This window comes from Aspergillus melleus, assembly GCF_016097325.1.
Source record: "Aspergillus melleus strain CBS 546.65 chromosome Unknown contig8, whole genome shotgun sequence".
NCBI classification, from domain to species: domain Eukaryota; kingdom Fungi; phylum Ascomycota; class Eurotiomycetes; order Eurotiales; family Aspergillaceae; genus Aspergillus; species Aspergillus melleus.
Window position 1 is genome coordinate 1,141,716 of NW_025763377.1, and position 27,597 is coordinate 1,169,312.

Consider the following 27,597-nt stretch of genomic DNA (forward strand, 5'->3'; position numbering starts at 1 on the left):
GTCCGTTTTCGTAGACAACTGGAAATTCAATAATTATGCATAGCCAAGAAAGGGATAAAATGAAGGGGAAGAAAGAGGAAACAAAAAAAATTAGAATAAAACAAACAAGAGAAAGTACAAGACATCATACCCAACTAGCAATACAAGGATGGTATAAGAAGAATGATTAAAAGGGTTATAATGGGGGTTTGGCGAAGAACGAAATTTGCACAGAAAAAATGCGGGCGAAGGGATTAAACCACACACACAGAGTTTGTCAAACCAGTACAGAGAATTGAATCAGAATGGTGACAAGAAAAACGAAGGGGAGATCCAAGGAAGTTGGGTGGGAAGTGAAAGATAAGATGCTGCATCCAGAACAACTGGCATAAAAAGAAGAGCGTGTAAGTCAAAAAACTGATTTCCCCTCATGAATTATGAGAATGTAAGATTATTTGGCTCCGATTTCTTCTTCGGCCCAGCCTGGCAGCGAATTCTCATTCTGAATGGCCAATCCGAAGCCGGCATGGTTCAACCCTCCAAGGGCAGAAGTGAAGCTGGAGAAGCTGCTCTGCGGCTGATGGGCAACGCCCGAGCGACCGCCATGGGGTTGGCTGGACACAGGTCCGAATGGCTCCTGCGAGAATGACGGCAAACTGACGGCACGCGAGTGCTGCGCTCGAGGAACATTCAGGCTGCTGGTGCTAGCGGTGGCGTGATGACCCGGCCCCGTCGAACCGTTGGTGACGTTCAAAAAGCCATTGCTGGACGGCTTGTGCTGATGTAGAGGGGGTTCAATGTTGCCGTTGCTTAGTTCACCGGTGCCACCGTTGTACATGGGCTGCTGCTGGGGTGGTTGATGTTGAGACTGCAACGCGGCCAGGGCGATGGGGTCACTCAGGCGGTTCTCCTGTTCCTGAGCTTGCTGCGCCGACATCTGATTGAGGTACATAGTAAGTGGGTTGTTCGCTCCGACGTTCAACACCCCCGATGGCGAGGACACCGTCTGGAGGGGGTGTCGGTTCTGCTGGCCGTTCTGGGATCCCGTAGAGCCGGGCGCGGGGGACAAAGCGGAACGGGACGGACTGGACTGAGATCCAGACTGGCTCAGGTTCTGCTGGAAGCCGTTGAGAGCGGGCGACGGCGACTGCGGTCCTTCGAGTCCCGAGCCGTTCCGGCCCTGTTGGCCGCCATTGCCCGTCTGTCGGGGCGGGTTGCCACAGCGATCTTTGCCGAAGTTGATCTTGAAGCGTCGGTACTCCTCCCGGTTGCGCATACCCTCGATGGCCTTGATGGCATTAGCGATGTTGGTGAAGTTCACGAATGCACAGCTCTTTTCGCGCAGCGTGTTGACCAGCTCAATCTCGCCGTATTCGGAAAAGTCCTGACGGAGGCGCTCCTCAGGCCAGGACTCGTCCAGATTGCCCACGTAGACATTACGCGAGGCACCGCCGCTGACAGCCAGAGCGATTGCCGGGGGGAGAGGGCCGGAGTGCTTGCCCCAACCAATCTTCAGGCGGCGGTTGTGGATCATCAAGCCCTGCAGGTTACTCAACGCATAGAACGAGGCGGCCGAAGTGGGGTCGATGAACGTAACAAAGCAAATGTGCTTGTCAGGGATGTAGCGAATGTGATGTAGAAGACCACCACGCACCACGTTGCAAATCTCCTCGATGGTAGTTTCGGGGTGGATGTTGCCTAGGTAGATGGTGCGATTGCCGAGGTTGTTGACACCGCCAGCCGTAGTGGCCACGGCTGCGGCTGCAACGGACTGCTGAGCCAGTGCGTTGGTGATCAGATCACGATCCGCGGAGTTGAGGATGTGCGCGTATCCCGGTGCGATTCCCAAGAATTGAGCCGCGTTCTGCTGCTGCGTCTTGGAAACGTACGCACATCGGTCCTTTCCATAGAAAACGCGCTTCGGAGCTTGCCATTTGGCCTCCTGGGGAAGTTGAGACACCGCCTTCATCGCGTTGCTGATGGACAGGAAGTGCACAAAGCCAATGGCCTTCTCCTTGACGACCTTTACGGTGTCGATGGGGCCAAACTTGCCAAGCTCCTCGCGCAACTCGTCCTCCGACATCTCTTCGGGCAAATTTCCCAGGTAGACATTCCGCGACGCGCCCGATTGCTGCACCGACAAGGCAACGGAGGTGGGAACCTGGGACGGTTTGCCCCAGCCAACCTTGATGTCATTTCCCTTGATGGCGAGCTTCTTGAGGATGGCGTCGGAATGGAAGTGGGTCGCGGAATTGCTATCCAGGAACGAAATGAAGGCACAGTTCTTGTCAGGCAGCAACCGAACAGATTCAATCTGTCCGCTGCGAACATGGTTCAGGATCTCTTCGGCGGAGGTCTCCGCGGGGATGTTTCCAAGGTACACGGTGCGGCTCGTACCTGACAGGAGACCAGGGGTCACCGAAGCGGCCGGACTGCCGAACGCCGCGTTGCCGAGACCGCCCATGCCACCCACGGGGGATTGAGGGCCCGCGAGCATTTGGGAGTTCCCCATCCCGTCCGCGGACATCATCCCCGAGTAGAGACCGGCGTTCTGCGAGGGTTGGGTCGGACTGCCCAGGTGATTCTGCGGATTCTGTGCATGAGCGGGGCCATTGGCCTGAGAGAATCCCCCGAAATTAGCGAATTGAGGCGAAGCAAAGGCCGAGGGGGTTCCAGGCTGGAAAGGACTGCCGAGGAGGAGCTGGGACGGAAGGAGAGGGGTGAAGTTCATATCAAACGCGGTGCCGGAGGTCGCCATGGCGTCAGGGGTATGGTGGCCGGCGGTGGTGTTAATGGCAGGAATGTTGGCACGACGAGCGCTCCGATCCGGTAGGCCCTGCAGAGGGGCGTTGTTGGAGTTGTATGCTCCGTGGGAAAAGCCCGTGTTGTCCGTGTTGAGGTGAGAAAACTTGGAAGGGATCAAACGACTCGGCAGGCTGGAGGCATCGGAGGTTTGCATGGCGAGGGAGCGGAACGAGCGAGCAGGACGCGACGGTCCCCTAGCGAAAGAAGAGGGAACACGGGGGCAATTGGTCGCCGACGGAATGGATCGCTATCACCAACGAAAGGGGGTGGGAAATGAGGCAGACGGAGCAATTGACACGACAGTCGAGAATGGCCAGGAGACCATCCAAGGGGAAAAAAGCCGCCGGGCTGAAGATCACCCCCGAAAAGAGGTAGGGGGGAAAAGAGAGGGAAATGAAGAGAAATCAAAAGGTAAGTGTAAACAAAGAAATAAAAAAATAAATAAAATAAGATAATGCAGAAGAAAGAATGGAAAACAGAATAAAACAAAATAGAAAAATTGGGAGGCCAAAAGAAGGCGAAACGAAGGGGAACTAGAAAAAAAGGAGAGAGAGGAAAGAGGGAGGAGGAAGAAAGAGAGAGAGAACGGAGAGAACGGAGAGCAGAAGACGAAGCAGAATAGGGACAATCGCCCAAGACGTGTCTAGCCCCAGTGGTCAATTGGAATGTGGTGGAGCGGCTTGGTTTGGGGGTGGGTTTTTTAGGGGCTGCGAGAATGCCAACCTGAAAGTCAACCACAACACGAACAAGACGACGTCAATCTCCGCAGTCAAACGATGGTAGCAATGGATTCAAGCTGAACGCATTAATCCAATGGTTTCTGATTATTAGATCAACCGGGCCAAAGGACACAAAGAACGAAAGGAGTCCAGTGAAGCCCGAAAGGGATAAGTGTAGGAATGACAAAGAGAAGGAGTGGAAGTCTGGAAGATTAAAGCCACTGATGGGCCTAAAAAAAGGTAATGAGAGTAAAGAGAGAATAATGACCGGAAATAATAATAATAGGAAATATATCGGAACAAAGACGGTGGGGAGAAAGAGGGCCCTCAGAGGGGAAAAAGTAGAAACTGCGCAGGAAAAAGGGGGTGGAACAGAATGAGAGTGAGCGAAGGAGAGGGCAAAGTATGTAATTAAACAATCAGCCCAGGAGGAGAGAGCACTTTTCCCCTTCTCTTTTTGCTGTTAATGTTCCTTTTTTTTTGGAGCTCAAATCGTGAAGAAAACAAGAAAACCACAGAGATAAGTCAATCACCCCAAAGGAATGACAATATTAGAATAAATTATACAGATATAAAACTGCTCAAAAGAAACAGATCCAAGAAACTATGAGAGACCTAAGTACCAAGAACACTGAATTACGGTAACGATCGTGGAGAAACTGAGCCAACCAAACATTGAAGAAAGACAAAAAAAAAAAAGATTAATGCGATAATGATAATCACCAGAGATCACCATGTAAGCAAGGAAGGAAGGAATGAATACTAACAACAACAATAATAATCAAACGAAGATGCAGTACGGAGTATGGGAGAAAAAGGGGGTGTTCGCGATGAACCAAACATTGGCGTCGTAAGGAAAGCGACTAGCGCGACGGCATCATAATAATAATAGGCAGTCGTCAACTCCCCTGTGGAGAGAGGTGAAGAAGATGATTGATTAGCAGGTCGGGGCTAGTAGTCCATTCTTAGCGTACCACCGACCATTCCCCATCGGAACTGTCAACGTCAATCGATCGTTGCTGTTCCTATGTTACGGAGGATTGTAAATTTGGTCGTGGCCGTCAAAGAATCAAGATGCCGATGATCTGGTCCGGTCAATTTGGGCCACTGCTGAAACAAGATTTCAAGATTCAATCTTCATCGTCGGCATTTCTCAGTTCTCAGAAACAGACAGAGCGGAAGGGACGGGCGACCGAAACCAACGCGGAGAATTGACTAGTCGATCATTTGGACCGGGAGTGTCATAAATGAGGGACCCGAAGACTCCTGGTCGTCATGTTTCATCTGAGAAATCCATTTTCTTCAGGTTCAGAGCGGGCAGATCGGGACTAGTGGTGGGGGTGGGAGGACAAAGGAAAAATCAAAGATAAAAATAAAAATAAGAAGATGAAAGGGAAAAAAGAAGACAAAGACAAAGAGAGTGATTTGGACGGGAGGGAAGGCTGGAAGTGGAAGAGAGAGAGAAGAGCCTCTGCTCCGGACTGTTCGGCGAGATATTGATCCGCGCCGGCTGCAGAAGATGCCACTTTCTCTGTAGGATTCAGTTCGACCTAGATAATTCCGCTGTTCGGAAACAATTAGGTTGCTCGTGTAGAGGAAGCGAAAATGAGGTTTAGAGGAAGTCCCATCGGTTGAATTTTACTTTTTGGAGTGGACTGTAGGAGTTGCTGCAACTGCAAAAGAGAGATCTGTTCCTGCCAGCGTTTTGGCATTCAGGCACTCAGGCCTTCAGGTATCAATGCCATCAGGCACCAAGGCACCAGGTAATCTGCTGCCTGAGGCATATGTGGGGTGCCCGCGGCATCCACCGTCCGCCGTCCGCATCCAGAAATTTACCCCTCCAGGAAGTCGTTCTGCACTGTGCGATTCATCTTCTCCGGCGCGGGACTTGCTGCGACAATACATACTCTTTGGATTGAGTCATAACCTTGGTAGGTCATAACACTTTCCTCCTATATTGTAAATTTGGTTGCATTCTGTGGCCCCTGCTAGCCTCCACCCCCTCGATAAGGCCCGTGACTCACCTCGCGATCCCTATACCTTTAATGAGCCATGCCGTGTACATTTCTCCTCCAACATATTTTTATACTCCATGATACCACCGCTTTTATCTCTGCTCTAACACTTACGAGCCCAATTCTTCTGTCTCCCTCTTGTCTAACACATTCTCTATCCTACACAGTCCGCGACAATGGCTTCCATTTACATTGACGAAGATGTCGGCCGGGACGATTCCACCGCGACTGGAACCGAGTCTGCCCCTTACAAGACGCTGCTGCATGCCATGCTGCAGCATGCTCCCGCCGATGGCACCCAGTACTTGACGCGCAAGTCGCAAACCGAGCCCACGGGCGAGGGTGCCGATCCCGCCGCCAAACTGGTCTATCAGCCGGCCACCAAATCCGCCTTGAAGAAGGCCACCAACCTGTACGAACAACGAAAGCGAAAGGCCGCCAAGGAGCAGGATCTGGCCATTCGAGAGAAGCAGGAAGCGGACAAGCGTCAGGCTCTACTGGAAGAGGCCAAGAAGGTGGTCATCAAGGAGGATACCTCTCTGCCCAAGCCGGTCAAGATTCGTCTGGACGTGACGGACCCGGCGGTCGTGACGTTGGGCAAGCCTGAGCCGGAGACCCGGGGTACTCGGGTTCGCGTGCTGGGCCGAGTTCATCGTCTGCGTGCTCAGAAGGGAGTGGTCTTCCTCACCTTGACCGACGGCTATGGCTACCTGCAGTGCATCCTGACCGGCGACTTGGCCAAGTCCTACGATATCATGACCCTCACCCTCGAAACCTCCATGTCGATCCACGGTGAGATGCGCGCGGTCCCGCCCAAGCAGCATGCGCCCAACGACCGCGAGCTCCACGCCGACTTCTTCACCATCATCGGCCGTGCCGCCGGTGACAAGGAGGCCATCACCACTCGCGTGGCCCCGGATGCCGATCCCCAGACCCTGTACGACAACCGCCACCTGGTGCTCCGCGGAGAGACCGTCTCCTCCGTGATGAAGGTGCGCGCCGCTACTCTGCGGGCTTTCCGCACGGCCTTTGAGGAGAACCGCATGCTGGAGGTCACCCCGCCGGCCATGGTGCAGACCCAGGTCGAGGGCGGCAGCACCTTGTTCAAGTTCGACTACTACGGCGAGAACGCCTACCTGACACAGTCGTCTCAGCTCTACCTGGAGACCTGTCTGCCCTCGCTGGGTGACGTCTTCTGCGTGTGCCCGTCGTTCCGCGCCGAGAAGTCCCTCACCCGTCGTCACCTGTCCGAGTACACGCACATCGAGGCGGAACTCGACTTCATCACCTTCAGCGACCTGCTCGACCACTTGGAGGCGGTCATCTGCCGCGTCATGGACCTGGTGCTGGCCGAGCCCGAGATCGCCGGCTACATCCAGAAGCTCAACCCCGACTTCAAGCCCCCCAGCCGCCCCTTCCGTCGCATGAAATACTCCGACGCCATCGAGTGGCTGCGCGAGCACGACATCCCCAACGAGGAGGGCAAGCCGCACGAGTTCGGCGACGACATCGCCGAGGCCGCCGAGCGCAAGATGACCGACATCATCAACTCGCCCATCTTCCTGACCCACTTCCCCGCCGAGATCAAGGCCTTCTACATGAAGAAGGACGTCGAGGACCGCCGCGTCACCGAGAGTGTCGACGTGCTGATGCCCGGTGTTGGTGAGATCGTCGGTGGTAGTATGAGAATGGACGACTGGGACGAGCTGATGGCCGCCTACAAGCACGAGGGCATGGACCCCTCCCCGTACTACTGGTACACTGACCAGCGCAAGTAAGTTTCTTTTCCCTCTGCTATTTCTGCCTCTTCAAATCTATCTGTAATATAAACTAACCCACTTGCGTTTCAGGTACGGAACCTCCCCTCACGGTGGATACGGTCTGGGTCTGGAACGATTCCTCGCCTGGTTGTGCGGTCGTTACACCGTGAGAGACTGCAGCTTGTATCCTCGCTACACGGGCCGTTGCACGCCTTAGAAAAAGAAAAGAAGGAGAGACATATAGCGTTTGCAGTAGACGGAATTTTACTAGATTTACGTCAAACAAAAATTTACGATTGTTCGTCTGTTTGGACATATAGATATGTGATCGATTTTCCTGAAAAGTAGACCGACCAGAAACCACGAAAGCAAGGGCATGCGATGTCTTCAAGAACGCCGATTTTCAAACCGGTCCATCTCAACGACATCTCCTGTCTTCTCCCCAGACTCGTCGTACTTGACAGATACGTACGTTGTTTTCCGAATGCCCTCCCTTGTATACTCTCCAGCACCCGGAAGGATCTGTTCCTGGCTGGCACTCCCTTGCTTCTCGGCGCGGATAACGTACCGTGATACGGATTCATTCAATGCAGTCCTGGACTTTCTCCGAGTAGGGTCAAGAGAATGGTTCGGCCGACTCGCGCGAGAGTGGGACACTTGTCCGGCGGCGGCAGCGTAATTAGCACTGCGGGAGAATATGCCAAAGAGGTGCGGGAAGAGAAAGGCAAGAGGGCGACGAAGAGCGGGGAGACAGGCGCAGATGATGCCGAGGTTGGATTCAATGACAGTCCATTTGGACGAGTCGATGCTATTCCAGGTGATGTCGAGGTAGGAGGTTGCGATGTCGAGGGTTGTGATGCGGAGGATAGATGTGATGCAGACGCTTTTTGGGGAGGAGGGTTAGGTAATTAGCAGGTGGTTTGGCTGAATTCGACTGGTCTTGGGGACATGATAGGGGGCACACTCACAATATACCAACGGCGAAAATGCCGCAGAGAATAAGCTTCAGTCTCGGGGGCAGTTGCAGTCGACTGATGACTGGAACTGGGAGAGCCACGAGAACCAGGTCGCTAAAGATGTTGAACGCGGCGTTGGCGTACCAGAATGCGGTCAAGTTAATGCAGAAGCTATGGCCGGGGAGAGACTTGTCGAAGGCATATTGGACGGGAGAACACTGGAAGATACTAGATATCACGGTGCTGAGAGTAAAAGCAGTAATGATCACGATCCACGTCCAACAGGTGATAAAAAACCAGCGTTGGATAAAGAGGCGGAGGTAAAGTAGTAAGATGCTGATTTTGGTGAGGCCGATGTTGATTTTATATAATATCTGGGCGATAAAGTAGAGCTGTGAACGATGGGTCTTGTTAGTCTCTTCCCCAGACAGCATTGTATCCAAGAAATCATAACACTGACCTTTAATGTTCGCAGGAGCAATTCCTGAGAAACATCATCTTCATGCTTGCCGAATGCCCCCTTGCAAACTGACAACGTCCGCTTAGCAAATTTTATAAAGATCGCTTGCTTCTAGTCTTTGCACACTGACCAACTATCATTTGAATCGACACCGTTTCTGCGAAGGCCTGACCATAGACTGTATTAGTTGACTCGTTGCGAAAGAGCCGCCTTCATCCTGACTCACACAAGATGCCAAAATGGTCCAGTCATCTGGCCCGATCCGACCGGAAAGATATTGTCGACCGAGCAGTCTTGTAGCAACAATGATGGGGGTGAGGATGGAAAAGACTAGCGATGGGTATGACAGTGCAGCAGAGCTGTCTGGGATATCACCATAGTGGCTGAACAATGGCATTTCTTTTGTTTGCTGATCGGATAGATGCCACGCTCAGATGCCTTGGGGGTTGATGTCTACATTTTAGTATATGGTGCCGCTGTTCAATGAGACTCTCCCTGTCAAGGATGTTTCTCGGGCATAGGGGGAAAAGAGTGCCCAGAATGAGAATTTGCAAAGCTAGGCATTTCGTGGGCTTGGTCGTAAGGGTACGCCTTCTAGACTCCGTACCAGTATAGGATTCCCTGTCGAAAACCCCCTCGCATCCCTATTTGACCCGTGTTATCTCTGCCTCAATTGCCAGTGATTGGTGGATGATTCACGGTCGACCATGTCGGATTGTTACCTCGAACAGACAAGGAAGCCGACCAGGATAGATGAGACTCGCCGTACTTTTTACCCTTTTATCGCGTCTAATTGAGTGGGCCGATGCCTGCACCGGCCAAGCTCGATATAATTGTGTGATTCAATAAGTCAAGTGCGGATCGCTTCCTAGGTTAATCTATCCGTACGGACTTGTATCGCTAGGGCATTGGTGCTACCCTGCTAGTCCGCTGGGGGTTAATTAAGCTGAACCGCAGTTGCATCTCGTTACTACGCCACATTGCAGGTATTATTGTACTGGCAGGGGTGACTAGGATGATTAGGGAGGGGAACGCACCTCGACAATTCTGGTGACTCTGAAATTGCTCAAGCCATCATCGGACTGGACTCTTGGCCTCAATGTTCGTTAGGAAATAGTTGCATGGATAAATACAAGGATTCGTGGCCAGACAAGTAGAGTCCCCGGTTGATGTTGCATTACGGGGGATGTCTCTTTTATTTGTTCAGTTTCTGTTTTTAGTTTTCATCTAGTGATTTTTGTTAATATTAAATCGTCTGTACTTACCTCGTTCCATGACAGAGGCATATTTTGTCGGAATCTTTTCTTGAGTCCCTTGATCCGTGAATTTGAGAACCATGGAGAAACAGCCAGAGCATGGCATCGAGAAGGTTGAGCAGGGCTCGGAAGGAAGATGTCCCCAAATTGACAAGAAGAAAGAAAGCGCACTTTTGCGGAAGATTGACCTACATCTGATGGTTCCCCTTTGGATTGTGTTTGTCTTTGGCTTCCTGGATCGTATCAATCTTGGAAACGTCAGTGTCCTGGGAATTCTCCAAGAGCTCAACATGACTGGGACGGATATGAGTATTGCAATGCAGATCTTCTTCGTGCCATATATCTTAGCAGATATTCCAAGCAACATCATTCTCAAACGATTCTCGCCATCGACGTGGATCAGCGTGTTAACGTTCTGCTGGGGTAAGTGATGAAGACTACATACTTGTTCGATCTCATTCTCTGACATTTCAGGCAGGTGTTGTGTGTATGTGTCAAGGGGTTGTTAAAAACACTTCCGGATTGATCGCCTGTCGTTTCTTCCTGGGTCTCTGTGAAGGTGGATTCGTGCCGGGGTGTGCATACCTCATGTCAATGTACTATAAGAGACATGACTTCCAAAAACGCTTCTCCCTTCTGTGGGTAGCCGGTCTTGTAGCCGGCGCCTTTGGAGGTCTGTTGGCATACGCCCTTCATCATATGCATGGAATGAGTGGCTACTCGGGCTGGCGCTGGATCTTCATAATTGAAGGTCTTTTATCCATCGTCTCGGCTATTCCCGCCAAGTTCATCATTGCCGACTGGCCTGAACAGGCCAAATTCCTAAACGAGGAAGAGAAGAGGCTATTGAAAGAACGGAACTCTCGTGATGTCGGCGAGGGGGCGAGAATGGACCGACTTGATGCCGCGGCATGGAAGCGGATAATGTCTGATTGGAAGATCTATGTTGGAAGTCTGGTTTACCTCGGAATCACCGTCTCGGGGTATGCAACCGCGCTGTTCATTCCGTCTATTGTGAACTCATTGGGATATGATGGCGTTCAGACCCAAGTACAAAGCATCCCAGTCTGGGCGGTGGCGGCCGCCGTCACTGTGATTGTGTCTTATCTGACAGATCGTGTGCAACATCGTTACGGGTTCGTGATATTCGGAGTCATATTTTCCTCCATCGGGTATATCATTCTCCTTTGTCAAGGGCCACTCTCGGGTGGACTGAACGTGCGAGTCCGTTATATGGCAGTTTTCTTCGTGACCACGGGGTGTTACATCGTTCAACCAGTGGCCATCGTCTGGTTTGCCAACAATCTGAGTGGGCATTACAAACGTGCTATCGGGCTTGCGATTCAAGTCGGATTCGGAAATATCGGTGGTATCATCGCCAGTAATATCTTCAACAGAGATGCGGCTCCTCAATACATCGTTGGGTACAGTGTCTCCCTGGCTATGATGGTGTTTTGTGGCATTATGAGCACGATATTCGCAGCAGGGCTGGTGATCGAGAACAAGATGAGGGACCAGGGAAAGCGTGATGAACGTTTTCAATTAGATGAAGATGTTTTCAATAACCTAGGGGACGATGACCCAAGGTTCCGTTTCAGTCTTTGAATTGCCGAACCGAGTTATCTCAAAACAAGTGTCATATGCCTCGATTAATTCCCGGGCAGCTGTTACAGAGGCACTTGCTGAAGAATTCACATCACATGGATTTACAAGGCGGTGCTTTAGATATCGAGTATGAGAATGCCATATAAGATCAACAATGGAGTAGTAATATATCAATGTAGACAGAAGCAACCATGAACATTCAAGGACCCGGCTATGGAGACGTGTGTGTGTGTGTGTGAGAGAGAGAGAGAGAGAGAGAGGAAGGGTGATCAGCGGGGGTTACTGGCCTAGGGCACCTCTTTTGCTCCTGCCATCTTTTGCTTTGCCCTCTTCTGCTCTGGATCTCATCCTCTTTACTATCCTCGCAGTATGTCCTGCGAGCTATTTACTTTTATCACTTTCTTCCAGTTCGTTTTATTTCATTCCTTGCTTTTATTCTGGTGCCCCTTCCTCCATTACACTCATCTCCATCTCATTACCTTCATCCCCATCTCTTCAAGCACCGACCAAAGAGTGATTTCGGAGACATGAATACCGGTAGGCTGAGCCCACCCGAAACTTCTTTCTATTATGTATCTGAACCTTGACGTATCAGTGGTTTTGACTGTATACGTTGTCTTTTCTATTAGAATCGATGAAATCTTCACAAGTGCACAAAGCCAGAAGGCACCCTCCAGCCAACTACCACACAAAGCGGGCTGTGCTCTGAGAGGTTGAAATCGATCAATGATAATGTCTGGGACTGCGTCATTTGCAAGCATATAGGCCACTGCATTTGAGGATTCAAAGCCATCTTTCAACCAAAACAACACAGGATTAAGAGAGAAGTGCCTAGGCAAACTAGCAAATAAGACGGGCGATACATATTTCTTTTCTAGAGTCAAGTATCTCATCTAAGAGCGCGAGTCTTCGAAACTGGATACCCACTAACCGCCACGCAGTTGAAGGAGAAAGACACCACAAGAAGCCATCAAAGCCTGTACCGAATGATTGTGGCCAGGGAACTAGAAGAGCCCATCTGGAAGAGCCCATCTGCTACCGTCCTCGTTCTGATCAAGGGTTCCCTGCGTGTCCATCTTGGCCGGTGTGGTTGACTTCGCCTTGTAATTCGGCTAAAACGGCAAGGATTTCCTTGTCAGAAGCACCGGAGCGAATGACAGACACCATGCGGTCTAAATCCGCCTGGTCATTGTGGCGAACCAAATCTAACACTTGTTCGAGGTAGTCTTTGTAGTATCGGAGCTTCTCGGCCTGTGTGTCGACAGGGACACCGTTTCGGTCATCGTGGTTTCCGCTAGTTCAATAGATATTAGCATCTCAAGAGCCATCGACCTCACAACTTCCGGGTTCTACCAGTTACAAGATTTCGCAAACACAAATATACCCGGTTGGAAAAGGGAGATGGTGCCCTACCCTTGCTCCGAGCTGTTCAGAGAACCCCTGTTTTGCTGCTCCATTATGATCCTGCGTGGTCCTGCACCTGCTTATTCTCGACGGATGAATCCAGCACGTCGTGGGTTACTGTCGAGCACCAACGTAGTCGATGAAGCGTATTCGTGCGCCTTATGGTTTGTGTGGTTGAGCGGCTTGAGTAGGGGAGAGAGCTGAAAGGGAGAAGATGATACCACGTCTTCCAATTTATGCCGGTCCAGAGCCCCGCAAACCGAGTGTTGTCCGATCGATCGATGTGCCTGAGCGAGGGCATGGGGTCCGTGACGACGGCAGTCCCTCTTTGGGTACATACACGTCAGTAATAATAGGCTGGAATTTTCGGCGTCGAATCATGCACGCACTCGAGAGTATTGCACGACCGTCCAGTCGGAAGAGGTTATTGCTCCACTTTACGGCGCAGAGGTGGGATTCAAGTTTCAACGGCGAAAAAACGACAGACCGACACAAAAGGTGAAATCAGGCTGGAGGGGGGGTCTCTGGCCTAAACCGACCTAAACCACGATGGAGCAAGATCGTCGAATCATGACTGGCAGGTTAGTCTCCAAGGAAGTCCCTTCAGCCAGAGCTGGATGTCCGGAAATAACAGCCACGCAGGCAAGGAAGGTAAAAGCACGCCAATGGTCGAACGACGCGGGTAGGCACTTGGGCGATGGCTCCCATTGGAATAGGCGCCACCGATTCACCCTGCATACCACACCTCCACGGGACCAGACCAGACGAGGAAGAGAGGGGGGAGAAGGCGTAAGAGACAGCGAGGGAAGAACGGGATGGGTGCGTGAGGCCAAAAGGCCATGTTCGAGAGCTCGATTGAGGAAAACAGGGCCTATGTTCCCCAGTCGTGGAATGGCTGGGACTATATGGGCTCTCGGATAAAATTACCAGCCAATCTGGTCGCTCGTTGTGTCTCCGCCACTGTCTCGGGAGAGGAACGTCACTCGCTAGTTGCCCAGCGTTCGGACGCACTCGTTGGATCGAACTTTTTCAAACTTTTTAGTCCCTGAAATATGTAACTCCTCTCATCCCTTTCCCCGTCCATTTCGATTGCGGTCACGTCGATGGCGTTGGGTGATGCTGACGCCTGGGTCAATGGACACATGGAGCCCAGCAGCACTGCTTATCGTCAGTATGGACGGGAAGAACCAAAGAATCGCCTCAACGAAGTGAGATGATCTGCTGACATCTACAGGACAAGCATTTCGCACCGGCTGCTTTATCTTCGACGATGGACATATCCCAACTCTAGTTATGTAACGCTTTCTTGCTCGAAGACCACCCGCCCCCCTTTTCTGAGCATCGAACCAAATCCTTCTCAGTTCGTGCGCCGGAGTTCGAGGCGGTTTCAAAAGGCATAATCCTGCGGTCGACCTTTCATTGCCATCAAATCAAAGGGATTCCGTCAGTCCAGGCCTCCGGTTGCTTTTCCCTGGCAAAATCAAAGGACAAGGGAACGAATGGCACGGATAGCGACCAAGAAACACATCGAACAAGCCACCAAGGAAAGTGTTTACCAATTCACTTCCATGGTTTATCATTCACGAAAGGTCGGGTGGCAAATGCTTTAGTCATCCCAACATACGGCGTAACTTGGGTTGACTACAGGATCAAGCTTCTGCTGATGCCTGGGTGTCGAACCAACGTGCAACTTCCGGGACTTCTGAAATCCTATTTCAGAAAACTCCTCAGCCGAGCCATGTGGTAGCGTCACCTAGGTCGATTGCCGCCGATTAACGATTCTCCCCGAAACTTCAATGTGAATCTTTCGAACGAATACATATCAGTCGTCGCCTTCCTCCGTTTTTCATAAACAGGATATTAGAATGCGCGTGTTGTTGGCCAAAGTTGGAACCAGACTCCGGGTAGTTGTTCGATCAGCACCGATATCACCTGTCAACGGAGCCCGTGCGTTTTCGTCAAGAATAAATGAATAGCTTTCAAGGATTCCATCATAGGAGGACGAATTCCTGTTCTCTATCGAACACAGGCTTCGGGGCATTTCCTTAGACCGATACTGCGGTTTTTTCATGGGATCTGCAGCAAGTCTTCTGTCTCGAGAATAATTCGGCTTGGTATTAGCTACCATATGGTCTTGTGAGGCATTAGTAGGGCTTTTGTTGAGGAAAGTAGGGCGATTTTCCGGAGGTCAATGGAGCAAAGATCGCCGCATGGTCAATATTTGCCCCCCTCCTGCAAATCGTGCACTTCAATGGTATATCGTGTCGCACTAACGCAGGGCTTAGGTCGTAAAGGTGCTCAGATGCATTGTCGACTCAATTCCCTTCGGGTTTTGGAGGCATGTTTTGAGCACCCTGTCCCATATTTCCTTTCCATATCTTCCGACAGCATGATGCGTGTTCCTCTGCGCTTCACTTGTCGTTTATAGGCTCTTCGCATGTCCTTCAAGACTTTTGGCAATTTGGCCCATCGCGAATTGTCACGTAAAACATGAATCGGTTCTGATCCATGTCGGTCTCTCCGGGTGACGATGTCCTGGTGGATCAGAAGGGCGATTCGATTGTGGAGCAGTTGAAACATACTCCATGTAATGTGTCAAGATTCCAAGCTTTCATCGCACATTGAATGTCCTTTTTGTTGTTATTTGGCGAGGGAGAATGCCATCATATGGGGTGTTGTCATGAAAACCCCTATGGGTTTGTCCTCATCTGCAAAATGGCGTCCAGCGTCTGCGCCCAGCATGCTCCAGAGGAAATGAAAAGATGAGAAAATCGCGTTGTTTCATTTGAGCATATTAACGCTACTGCGAACAGGGTCGCCAGGGTCGTGAGGGTTAACATCGGGCCAACCTCGTATACGAGCTGAACTGTCTTTATGAAATGTTCTGGGTTTTGCATGAATCATAGGTGCCTATCATCTTGCCGCGATTGATTTCAATGGGTCGACTAGGGTAGAGGTGTATAGTGGGATTTCGCAAGTCGTTGCTATCATCTTTATTCGATGCTGACTTCATTTGATTAGCCGACTTCTATTATGATTAGTATCCGGGGCTATATTCTCCTGGATCTTGTTATGTTCAGCGCCTGATGCGGTCTCTGTCACTCACCTCTTGCGAGACTTTGGGTCAGATGTCGACCCCTTTTTCATGGTGTTGAGGACCACATACGGGCACGGTTATCGAGTAAGATTACCCATGCCTGGTATGGTGTTCATATTCCAAGGTCTGTCGAGCAGTTGTGGCCGGTTCACCGATAAAGATTTCCTTTACTAGTCGTCCTCGTGTTTTGCACTGAGAAGATTCGACAAATCCTACCGACCCCTTGATCTGCATGTCCATCAAGGTTCGGAACATAGGCTTTGCTGGCCCTTGAACCTTAGTGTTGGTACCTCTTCTTCGGTGATGGGGGGTGAACACCCATTGTAAATTCCATTTTACTGCTCGCTAAATCAGAGTATCTCCGTTCAGCGTGCGTGGGTGTGGGATTGTGGCGATCATGGGCAAGGCCGATGTCGAAATTATTTCGCCGATCGAGTTGAACAGCCACCCCATTCGATGCTTTCACCTTTGTGTGACAAAGATAGTGGACGAGGAGAACAGGTGCCCAGTGTCTCGGAGTGAGGATGTGTTCCCCCTAGGGAGGAAAGGGAGGGGAGAAGAGACGGCAAAAGCAGCAGACGAGATCGAGCGACCTGGCGTCGTGTGGCACCAATCGGAGTCCACCTAGTGAAGGAAAATACATCCTGGAGACCTCATTGGAGCTCCACTCAACGCCTACTATTCACCGATTGCGATGAACCCTGGATTTATACCTCCCAGGAAAGCACGTTTGGCGGCAGAATCCGAGGTGGCTTGTTCGAGGCCTTACTCATGCCTGGTCAATGACGGGTTGCCGCTTTTCTGACCATCATCGCAGACTATAGTTGACGTACCCCGGCTGTTTCACTCATCTTGTTCTGTTTGCTTACCAACGATACCAAGTGGGCCAGTACGCTTCGTCCAATCTTGCCGCACAGCTCTACTCCGTGCATTAAGTTTGTGGACATACTTTGAGAGTGAGTGTGCACTGTTAGGGTTCTGCCGTACCAGATCTACCTTCAGGGTACACTCCCTAGAACGAAGCCCAATGCATGGGTTTCGCAGGGTCCTGTGTTTACCAGGTCTCCTTGATCGGTCTTCTTGAGAAGATCCTCCGTGACTTGATCTCGAGGCCTTTTGAGATACAATAAGGGGAAATAGCTCGGCCGATTACCGTTTGGTTATATCGGCAGCGGTCATACTAATATGAATAGAGCTATGTGCCAAACCCACAGGATGCACGGTTACCATTCCATTGATCATAGTTCAAGAGCAAGCATTAGAAGTTGCTCAATCTGGAATTGTCGTGCAAGGCTTAAGATCAACAACGACCGACCTTCGTTGACGGCAATCTGAGACACTCCTTAGCCCGTCTCGAGCTAGGTGGAAACGAAATAGGCATTGACCAAAGTTAGAGTCTCTGTGTCTTTGCTAGAGTACGAAAGGAGAATTTAATGGTCATAATCCCTTTGAGACAGACGTTTCTGTGGTTCGCTCGCTTGGAAACAGTTTCCGGGCGCAGTGGAGTTACCCTGGACATGACCTATAAATGGGCATCTCGTATTAACGACAACTTTTTCGTCAGCTCTTATGGTATTATAGGGTGCTCCGGCTGCCTTCCCTGGCATTTTCTTGGCTTCATTGCATAGTGAGGGAGACCATTATGAGGCGCACAATGGTTTGAGGGCATTCTGGGTCCTATCCTGCAGATCCTTGAGATGACGACTGTGGCTTGATGGAATTTCCGGCGAGCAAAGCGCCAATCTTTCCAGAGTTCTTTCGGTACCCTCGCAGGGGCGTCATTGACTCGAAAGAAAAAGTCTTCTCGATTCTCGATTCGATACCTACCATTTCGTTCACAATGATGGAAAAGAAAGAAAGATAGCAGGTTGAACCGATTCCCGAATCCCGAACCCCCTAGCAAGACGCCCAAGACACCCGGCATCACGATCCACCAATGACAAGAGAAGATCAACGCAAAGAGAACAGGTAGGCATGGTGGGAAATGGCTCTCAATTGACATCTATAGGCTCGTCAAGTCCATCCTGTGCGTCCTTCAGCCTCGATTTGCGTACGCAGACTTTTATACTCGCGCGAGAGTCTTATATCCCGGTCTTCGATGACGATTGTGGCATACCTACACACATATGCACTTTACAGAGAGTATATTGTACAATACGTCCTTACGGCAACGGCTTCTTTTGTCTCTCCCCTCTCCCGTCTTGGGCAAATGGGAAACGCAGCGTTGCTCTTGCTTGATGAGACTGCACTCCATTGATCCCAATGATCTGGTTAGATGGCAATTACTTCCTTGGTGAAGGTTGTCGCGATTGGAGCTTGCGAGTGAGACCGATGGGTTTGCACTGATTGTTCAGTACAATATGGACTGACTGGGCTATCGAGGCCACTTGAAAGAAGTCTAGAGAAGACGGCAGCAGACCGTACGCAACTAGCACAACGCCTGGACGAGAGGGATGGCAGCAGCAGAATGGGATCGATCCATAGTTCATTCATTCGATATCGCTCCGAGCCGGTCCTCGTATTGATTGACCACGCGAGACAGACAGACTGAGAGACAGTTGGGTGGTGTCCTCAGGTGTCGAATATGGGGTTTGCTTGCCTGAGGCTCTATTTTTTCACCCCTTGATGACGGAGTATCTTCCTTGAGTGAAAGTCTACGACTCTGGTCCGCTGCTATATAGTTCAAAAGCAAATACTTACCCCACAAGCCCAGCTTCTTCCCTACTCTTTCTCCCTTTCTTCTACGGTGGCCCAGACATATAGTCCCGGCTTTGCTTGCTATGGGGAGCACAGACAGGCAGGCATTGCTCGGTTTTCCAACGTGCTCGCTCTCCAGCATTCCATCTGGCACCCCTGGAATCCAGACATTCTTGAGTCCTGTCTTGAGTAAGAATTGTCGTCACCTCTCATCCGTCAGTAATGCTGTAGAAAGTCAACAACAACAATAGCCATCCCTTGCATAGAAATCCCGCGGTCAAATTTAAGACGCAACCCCCATCCACCGCTGAAGGCATAGTTTAATCGATCTGCCTCACCCTCACGTATCGACGATCAACCCGCGCTTGTTCGACCTGCACGCGTCATTCGCTCTTTACTTGGGTTCCTGCATATCCTATCTATCTCACGTCTTACCTTACCCACCCATATTCTATCCAATTTTCTTTGCCCTTACATCCGGGTCCAGAACAGAATCCAAGCAGGTCGAAGAACATTCAAGATGCGATTCTCCGGTCAATACGTTTCGGTGCTGTGTCTTCTCGTCACGAGCGCGCTTGCCATCAACCCGGACATCCCTCACGATGAGAACTACGGGATCGGAAGCCCCCATGGCATAGACAAGGGTAACACCATATGTCTGGGGCAATGCACGCCCAATCCGGCGGAGCTGTCTTGCAAGGCGCCAGTGGTGAGTTTTTCTTCTCCCTTTTCGCGAATCTGTGTACTGTCGATGTGATCTTGTGAGGGCTAACCGCGTGTTCTGTGCAATTAGTTCAAGAAAGACAAAGGGTGTTTCGTCTGCTGTCTTTCGGATGATAATTTGGATGACTTCGACAAGCAAATTCCGGATGATCCGATTGGAAAGGGCTCCCTGCCATTTGAGGCTTGAGTGAATAGTTGGGAAGATCTTTCTATGTGTTTTGTTGTGGAATGCGTCGGTGGGAGTCGGGCGTCGCGGCTCAAGGAGGGAATGGCAGGAGTGCAGGCGTTAGCAAATATCGCGTGTACTGTAGGACTTCGGGCAATCGTTGATCAAAATACTGCTCGCCTTGGTAGCGCGAAATACGGTTCTGACATCCATCTCACTAGTGTTCCATCACCTAGCGCTTTGTGCATCCGTAGGTTTGCTTGAATTCTGTTGTTTCGCCGACGGTCATGTTCGTTTCCCTTTGCCGAAAGAAGCCGATGCCGATGTGTCTCGAGATTGGCCCGTGGTAAATGCCAGCGTCCGACCGTTAGACCACATTTTCGAAACTCAGCCCGGCACCTATGATTGGCCTGAACAAATCGCTTCAATGCAAACAGAGCCGACTCTGTAGGACTAAGCTCGTTTTTCAAAGTTATGGACCGAGCTGGTGACGTGCTGTCGAGCTAGACTTGAACACGGTTAGTACCTCACCCAGAGTTAGGTAGCTCAGCCCTAACTCATCCAAGGACTGCTCGAGCACCTCATTGCTGTTCTCCTTCAACGCAACGACAAAAAGCGTTACTCATTTTGTGTCGGCATTGGTGTTTCCATTGTCGCAACAAACTCCCAGTGACCGCGTGCCTTCCTGCTAGTGTTTTCGAGTCATTCTTCGAATTTGCATTGACGCCGTCCACCAACCCCTGTTGACACTTTCTCAGGATCGTAAACTCCAAAGTCCACCACACGTTACCCCATCATGGTCCGTCCTGCAGTGGGTAATTTCTTCACGGGTAGTTCGAGATCGGTTCAGGTTGGTATGTGTCAAATTGATCGAGCGAATAGCGAGTTATTGCTGTTTCCGTTCGGGTCACACCTCCCCTCCTTATGCAACCATCGTCGTTATACAGTGTATTCCAGTGCGTAGATCGTTCCAACATAAGCAGATCTCACGGTATCTATCGATTTCCCTTTCCCTTTGGTTGACTAGGTATGATCGCGGATGGTTTCGGCTGCTGTAATCTCGAGGCAACAGAAAGGCAGTGAGGTGAGTAGAATTCACTAGTCTATGTCAGCATTCTCTCACAACAGAATCTATAGTACCTGTTGATGCTCATAGAGCACAGGAGTAGCACTTGTGTCTGTTTGTTATGCTGGGAAGTCGGTTGGCCACGTTGCGTGCGAGAGTCATCATCCCATGATGTCCAAGTCGGACGATCGAGAACGACGCGCCCTATTCCATGTCCAAAGTTCGCATAATCATTCGAGTCGATTGCTTCATTCACGGTGGATAATGATCGTAAGAGCTAACGGCTATGTGAAGATTCTTTGTGGGCAGATCTGAGCGGCGTTCGAAGACGAGTCCTTGTCCGGTCGTTGGTGACATGCAAAGGTGGATCGTTCTGGTGTGTGTCCAAGGTAGCATGTACAGCTTTGGGGGGGTTGACAGTGATGCTATGATCGAGTAGTCGATGAGAGATCGATGCAGTGACGATGAAATGATGAAATTGACGACGAGGGACGGCAGTGTGATGAAATCTCGATTTGTGGATGGACTGGACGGCGGATGGTTGATAGACCGAATCATAGGCACGGACTGTGTATCGAGCTCTGTTTCTAATAAAGGAACGAGATGGAATCTGATGAAGAAGACGATGGCGGCTGGGTTGGAAGGACGCGGATTGTGATGGGGTGGACGAAGTTTGAAGTCTGAACTAGGTTAGGGGAGGGAGGGTAAGAAAAAGCCACTCCGTTTTTCTGGTGCAATCGACCCCTTGGGCATCAACACGGGCTCTGGCTAGTCTAATAGTCCAGAATAGTCACACTTGTAATAGAGGAATAGACTAATGACGCTAGGTACTTCTCCTCGGCTGGGCAGTTCTTGACTGTGGGAAAGCCGTGGCTGCTCTCCCGTTGGAAGGTGCCAGAGGAAGCGAAGTGGGTATGGAACGACAATACGTAGAAGAAGCTCAACCGACATCACCAGGTCCAACAAAAGGTGATCACTGGCATGAGTATCCTGGCAATATGGTCCATGACTAGGGAAGAGAGGCATTCTCTGACGGTCTACGGGACGACTCGTTGGAATATCAGCGAAGCCAAAGAAGGACGGTGAGCATGTAATACACTTCTTATTTTCTAGCCGAATAGTGCAGGCGACTCAGCAGAAATCACCACTCGATAATGTTCAATGAGTTATAATCTCATGCATAAAACAGGCATCTCTCCCAACGTCTCGCTCGCCGTTTGCTTCTCAGTGCCTCCACCAGTTCCAGATATTTGTCAACGCATTCGAACATATACTTAATGCATTCCATGCCGAGCACAAGCTCACTTCTTCGGATTATATATCAAAAGATCCCCTGCCAGCAGAGTAATAACCAAAGGAGTGGCGCACGGGGAGCCAAGCTTGCAGGAGTCCTGCAGAAGGCTGTCACTCGATTTGCTTGAATGGACGGATGGCAGGCGTATATGCAGCATTATGTACGCTAGTATAGAAATAATAACAGTCTATCTTGTGTAGGATGTCTTCTGGGTGTTGTTTTGTATCTAACAGTATCGGAGAATTACTTCTACATAGTCTTGTGTATATCGGCGACCAATCTCAACTAGTTATTAATAGAGGGCGTCTCAAGAAGATGCGGGAATGCATGATAAGACAAGGTACGAACAAAAAACATACAAAGAGCCTGGACGAAAAACAATTCTTTCCCCGTAGAGGGCAAGCAGCAGGAACACAAATACAAAACAAAAACAAAAAAGAAATCTCCCCGACTGGGAGTCGAACCCAGGTCTCCCGCGCTCGTTCTCGGTTGAGTGACAAGCGGAAATCATGACCGTTAGACCATCGAGGATTGAAGATGTCAGATCATTAAATCTAATGCTAATTAAGCCCGTAGCACAGAGTCTACAGTCTACTCACCACGAGCGAGAAGTTACTCCGTACTCCGAACAATAATCGTTCTCCGTCGGTTATCCACATGACAATCTAACGACTCTTGTGAATCTGATTACGGAGTAGGTCGTTAACTACATCTTTTCAACGAGTGCTCAACGCTTGTGCTATTATAACTCTATTCATAGTAAAAATTTTCCAAAAGAAAGGAAAGGAGCCAGCTGCCTTTTCCATCAACCATAACATCATTTCCTCATGCCTAGAGGTCCTGGGTGTAACCCCGCTGCTCAATTCCGCAGTTTTGGCCGCAAAAAGTTGAAGCATGTCCTCCCATAGCTGATCACAAGCGTCGCAACGGAGTTTCAGCTTCAAGATCGCCTTTCATGAAGACGGCTGAGTGGCGATCCCGATTTCCGCGTTTGCCAAGGGAACCTTTTGGTTCGGGGCGTCATCCCAAAGGGAGCTGTTGGCCGGGAAGATCGATCCTCGGGTGTCATCGACCGGGGCGTCGTCCGCTTGGATTTCCACATGGGGCACGACGAGCTCGACACCCTTAGTAGCACAAGCACTGCTTGAGAACGAGGGGTTGTGCCGAGGAGGCAGCGGGCGGAAAGCCGAATCCGGAACGTAGCTCATGTAGTCAGATGCATTGCTGCTGACCGACGACGCGACGGTGGACGGCGTGTGGGCGAGAGACGGAATGGGTGCCGGGGCACTCATGAGCGTAGACAGGCTGGTCGAGCTGTGGCGATCGGCTTTGGGACGACGCATGAGCGCAGCCTCGCCGCCGTGGAATTGAGACAAGTAATGCCACGCATCGGAGGAAGCCAGCGGCGACGTGCCGCTGGAGCTCGCCGGTATTACGGGCTTCCATTCGGAGGGATCCTGATCCGTCTTGGAGTCATTGAATTCGCCAGGTATCCGAATAGCCGGGGTCGACATGGGCACTTTCGTGGGCGTCATCGGAGCCACTATGATTCGAGGAGACATGGGGGGTGAGGTAGGAGGAGTAGATGAAGAGGACATGGAGCTGCTGGAAGAGAAAGAGGCCGAGAGAGGTTTATGAGAATCTTTGCGGCGACAGCTAAAAATAGATATGAAGTGTGAGAACAGATATCTGGAATGATACCGGGAGGCAAGATTGAGAGGTGGCGGGTTCAGCTCTAAATATAAATCAGGGGAAGGGGAGGCGGTGCTGGGCGGTTTGGGAATACGATGATAAGGCAAGAAAAGGAAAAAATGCATACCTTTCACTACAGTAAAGAAGCGAGTTATCTGGTACTGTAATCTGCCTCTCGCACATGGCACTGCAGGATTCGGTTAGCTTCGATGCGTGAAGATAAGCAAAGTGATTGATCTGCAAGGGGAGGAAGCCCGCGACGGGAGCTGAGGAATGGGTCACAGGGAGAGGAAGAGAGAGACAGTATAAAAGAAAGCATACCAGAAATTCAAGAAGCTGGCCGCCATGTCGAGCTGACGGTCGTCCTCCGATTGGCAGCGACGAGGATTCCCTGAGCCTAGCTTGGCGATGGAGTGGTTCACAAAGGATGTGCCTTTCCGATGTAGCGTTGGCCGAGCCGTTCTCACTTTAGGAACATTCGAACCCGAGAGGGTGCGGCGGTGGTGAGGATGATAATAATGTCCTTGAGTCATGGAGAGCGGTGAGGATATGTATAAATAAAAAAAAAACTAATATACTAGCCCCGATTCCTATCTGGTGTTGGTACCTTGCGCCAAAAAAAAAAGAGAAAAGACGCCGTTCCCAGCGGTGGAGCACCGAGTTTCTCTTCCCCTGAAGGATATGGAGAATGAGGGATTTGCCAGCAAGGTTGACAGGGCGACTGGTTGGAACAATTGTCTCAGGCGGTGGTAATATTGCGACGGGTGGCTCTGGGTGGTTGCAGTGTCGCTAAGATAATTGCCTCGTTCTTGGGATCTCTCGTAATTTCGTTCGCCTCTCGGGGAAATTGATATGCAAGAGGAATGCTGAGGGAATACAAATCTGAGAGATTTTATCCAGGCAGGGAGGCAAATTGGCCCGGGATTCTTTGTGCGATGATAAACGGAAATAATAAATAGTAAGAGATAAAAGAAGAGGGAATTGAAAGGACAACCACTGATAAGCTTTCAGGTCTGACGCACTGTGGCACATAAAGGGTCAGATAGGTCACAATATTGGTTGTACGAGACGGTAGTGGACAAGTTTGGCTGTTATCACAGGCCGCTGAGTGGGGAGAGATAAGGGTCCATCGAAGAGGATCGTAGGAAGGAATCCGGGTAATGAAGGGGGAGCGAGAGACTTACCAAACAAATCACTTTCTTGGTAGTTAGGTGTCTTTCTTCCCGTTCTTTTTTTTTTTGGGAGAAACGAAGAAAGAAGGGGGAAGAAAAAGAGACGTTTGTTGACCTGTTTTTGTTGTGCCGGGACACGTGCCGTTGATGTGATATGATGAAATGAGGGAGATGGATTCCGTACTACTATGCGGGATTATCGAGTATCGAGCGGTGGACAAGAAGGCAGGAAAATCGCTCGGGGAATACACCAATGCAGTAAGCAGGTATGAAAGAGAAAGGGATGCCAAACTTGACTGACTGAAGGTGGCAACGACGGGGTATGTATGAATGTAATGTAGTGTACGTTTAAGAATAGAATCGGGTCGATCAAATTTAATCCCAATGCGGATAGCTGATGGACAAGATGGATGATGGGGATGGGTTAAATATATACGGGGTCCGGAGTAGATGGAGCGATGGACTCTGCTTCATCGGAGACAGCTGGACCTTGGAGAAGATGGACTGGAGGAATCCACCTGAATCTGAATGAAGAAAGCATGACGGACGAGTTAGCTGGCCTGAACCCTCAGGATCGCCGAAGGGGAAAGCGTGACGTGAGCCCGAGCACGTCAGGGCGAAGAGTCTAGACTGCCCGTCTGCTGCCTGAGGCAGGCGACACAACGCGCAATCCTTTTTTTTATGTAACGACAACAAGAGACATCGGCTTACCTCACCAGTCAGCTATATTTAGGCGGTCGTTGTCTCTGGATCCGGTGGAGTCGACGGCTTGGAGAGTTCCAGACAGGAAGAAATCCGTCGGCTTGACCGATTCTTATACACTTCGTCAGGATTCTATGGGTAGGTGTAGGTATACTACCTATCTATGTAGATGTACTCCGTTCGAGCAACCACGAGTTGTCTCCCCAGCTAATTAACGAACTAAACTAGTTTCCATCGTTATTCCGAATTCTATTTTTCCCATAACCGACCGAACCACGCTTATCGGAAGAGCGATAGACAACCGGGGACGAAAGATTCCAATCAGATCATGCCCAGGGATGACATGTCGTCTTGGCTTTCTGGCCAGTCTCTAACGCGGGGCTCGGCCAGTCGGGCATCCATCCAGAGATATTGTGCCAGGAGCCCAGGACTGACGAGTCCGGTGGAAGAGTCGTACGGAGGGAGTAGTCATCGTCAGCTGGTGGCCGACCCCACTCCATTTTTTCTTTATTCTCGGAGTCTAGACACTGCTTTGCCTGGGTGGTTGTAACCCACCAACGAAGGACCAGAAGAAGGGCCACACCCCTTTGACGTACATGAATATCCTTGTGGGCTTGCAGCCTGTCTGCAGTCCCCTTAGCATCTGTGCGGCAGGATCATCAGACTTCCAGATCCAATGATGGCGCCCGTTTGCCATATGGCCTTTGTCTCAGGTATCTCGTTGACCGCCATCCCCTGGCCCCGCGACAAACAGGAATGGCCTCAGTTATCCGAGATGACGCCATAAATCCCGCGAGAAGATCGAGATCGAGACCGACGCCAGAAGAGAGACAATGAAAGGTGTTTTAATCGTGGGATTTCTGATAGGTCTGGGATGGCGACGGAATGCCGAATGGAATCCCCATTGGATGGAGTTGATGGACTGTAACTGGTAGTAAACTACAGCGCCTTCTTTCCATCGCATTCCACCCCGACGGACAACACGACGCGAAAACAAAGCCGACGACGACAATGAAAACTGTCGAAAACGACGGTCAATCGAGCACCCGAAGGAGGGGCAACGGTACGGTGGGGTCAGTCCGATTCAGGGATCATCGAATGCAGGCACCTTGGGAGAATTCATCCAGAGTGGATTAATTATACGAAGTAGTGTGTACGGTACTGACTACAGTGGTTACTCCACAAATCTGGTAGTCATTGTGTAGTAACGGTCCAAATGCGACATGGCAATATGACAAGTCCTAAACTCGGATGTGGAACCACTTTGGGAATATTGGTTTAATTATTCATTTATATGGGGCTTACTCGCCTTGTCCATGCCTACTCTGTATATCAGCATCTCCCCAACAGTTACAGTAAACGGCGGATAGACATTTCCACCCGCCATTCCTAAGGATCGACCATCCTCCTTGCCTGCCCAGTAACTTCAAAACAAGATTTACGCCGTGAATCCGCGCCCCGTTTTGTCCCTGCGCCTTTCCCCCCCTCTCTTCTCTCATTTCCGCGCATCCCGTGGATCTTTTTTGACTTACCCGCCAGTTTCAGGACGGAGGACGACGGGTGGCCGTGCGCACTTCTCGTCAGCCTCACTTTTACTCATTTCTTGTTTTTTTTCCCTTTTTTTATTCTTTAAAACCACGTTTCAATCCTAACCGGTCTTGCAGGGAAAGAGGGGGGTGTGTGGGGGAATAATGAAGACCTGCGAGTCTTCTGATGCGGTGCTATCGTGCATCAAAGGGTTTTGTTCGCAGGTACCGAATCATGGTGGTGATCGGGCAGAGGGACAGGAAGATAGAGAAAGAGAGGGACTGGACACACTGTTCCTATCAATGCATATCTTGTAGATACATACATACGCATACATACATAGAGAAAGAGGGGGGGGAGGGGAGCTAATGGAACCCAACCCTGAAGACACGAGGGGCAGTAGGAAAAAGCAATTCCCGCATCACATTACCTGCCCTGCCCTAAGAAGAGGTACTTGCTGTCGTCACGAGTTCACATGCTGCACACATGCTGCATTGCCCGA

General features: G+C 50.5%; 7 protein-coding genes and 1 non-coding gene across 8 annotated transcripts; 3 read left to right on the top strand and 5 right to left on the bottom strand.

The window, feature by feature from the left end:
• Positions 1-430: 430 nt before the first annotated feature.
• Positions 431-2,938, bottom strand: LDX57_012439 (putative differentiation regulator (Nrd1); the record flags this gene model as incomplete). Its single annotated transcript, XM_046094185.1, has 1 exon — positions 431-2,938. The coding sequence occupies one exon, from the start codon at positions 2,936-2,938 to the stop codon at positions 431-433; it is 2,508 nt and encodes an 835-aa protein (XP_045950164.1).
• A 2,756-nt stretch (positions 2,939-5,694) lies between these two features.
• On the top strand, positions 5,695-7,495 carry DED81 (asparagine--tRNA ligase DED81; the record flags this gene model as incomplete). Its single annotated transcript, XM_046094186.1, has 2 exons — positions 5,695-7,292; positions 7,369-7,495. The coding sequence occupies 2 exons, from the start codon at positions 5,695-5,697 to the stop codon at positions 7,493-7,495; spliced, it is 1,725 nt and encodes a 574-aa protein (XP_045950165.1).
• Positions 7,496-7,665: 170 nt separating this feature from the next.
• LDX57_012441 (uncharacterized protein) lies at positions 7,666-8,668 on the bottom strand (the record flags this gene model as incomplete). The annotated part of the gene is made up of 2 exons (XM_046094187.1): positions 7,666-8,161; positions 8,247-8,668. The coding sequence occupies 2 exons, from the start codon at positions 8,666-8,668 to the stop codon at positions 7,666-7,668; spliced, it is 918 nt and encodes a 305-aa protein (XP_045950166.1).
• Positions 8,669-9,982: 1,314 nt separating this feature from the next.
• On the top strand, positions 9,983-12,851 carry LDX57_012442 (putative transmembrane transporter). Its single transcript, XM_046094188.1, has 2 exons — positions 9,983-10,373; positions 10,429-12,851. The coding sequence occupies exons 1-2, from the start codon at positions 10,031-10,033 to the stop codon at positions 11,553-11,555; spliced, it is 1,470 nt and encodes a 489-aa protein (XP_045950167.1). The 5' UTR covers positions 9,983-10,030; the 3' UTR covers positions 11,556-12,851.
• LDX57_012443 (uncharacterized protein) lies at positions 12,609-13,012 on the bottom strand (the record flags this gene model as incomplete). Its single annotated transcript, XM_046094189.1, has 2 exons — positions 12,609-12,849; positions 12,969-13,012. The coding sequence occupies 2 exons, from the start codon at positions 13,010-13,012 to the stop codon at positions 12,609-12,611; spliced, it is 285 nt and encodes a 94-aa protein (XP_045950168.1).
• A 6,261-nt stretch (positions 13,013-19,273) lies between these two features.
• LDX57_012444 (uncharacterized protein) lies at positions 19,274-19,663 on the top strand (the record flags this gene model as incomplete). The annotated part of the gene is made up of 2 exons (XM_046094190.1): positions 19,274-19,462; positions 19,547-19,663. 2 exons carry the CDS (start codon positions 19,274-19,276, stop codon positions 19,661-19,663), a joined length of 306 nt encoding a protein of 101 aa, XP_045950169.1.
• Positions 19,664-22,445: 2,782 nt separating this feature from the next.
• On the bottom strand, positions 22,446-22,533 carry LDX57_012445. The gene has a single exon. It is a non-coding gene; the product is annotated as a tRNA-Asp (tRNA).
• Positions 22,534-22,955: 422 nt separating this feature from the next.
• LDX57_012446 (uncharacterized protein) lies at positions 22,956-24,715 on the bottom strand (the record flags this gene model as incomplete). Its single annotated transcript, XM_046094191.1, has 3 exons — positions 24,016-24,715; positions 23,822-23,881; positions 22,956-23,658 (listed from the first exon to the last, which is right to left on the bottom strand). The coding sequence occupies exons 1-3, from the start codon at positions 24,225-24,227 to the stop codon at positions 22,956-22,958; spliced, it is 975 nt and encodes a 324-aa protein (XP_045950170.1). The 5' UTR covers positions 24,228-24,715.
• Between the last annotated feature and the right edge of the window lie 2,882 nt (positions 24,716-27,597).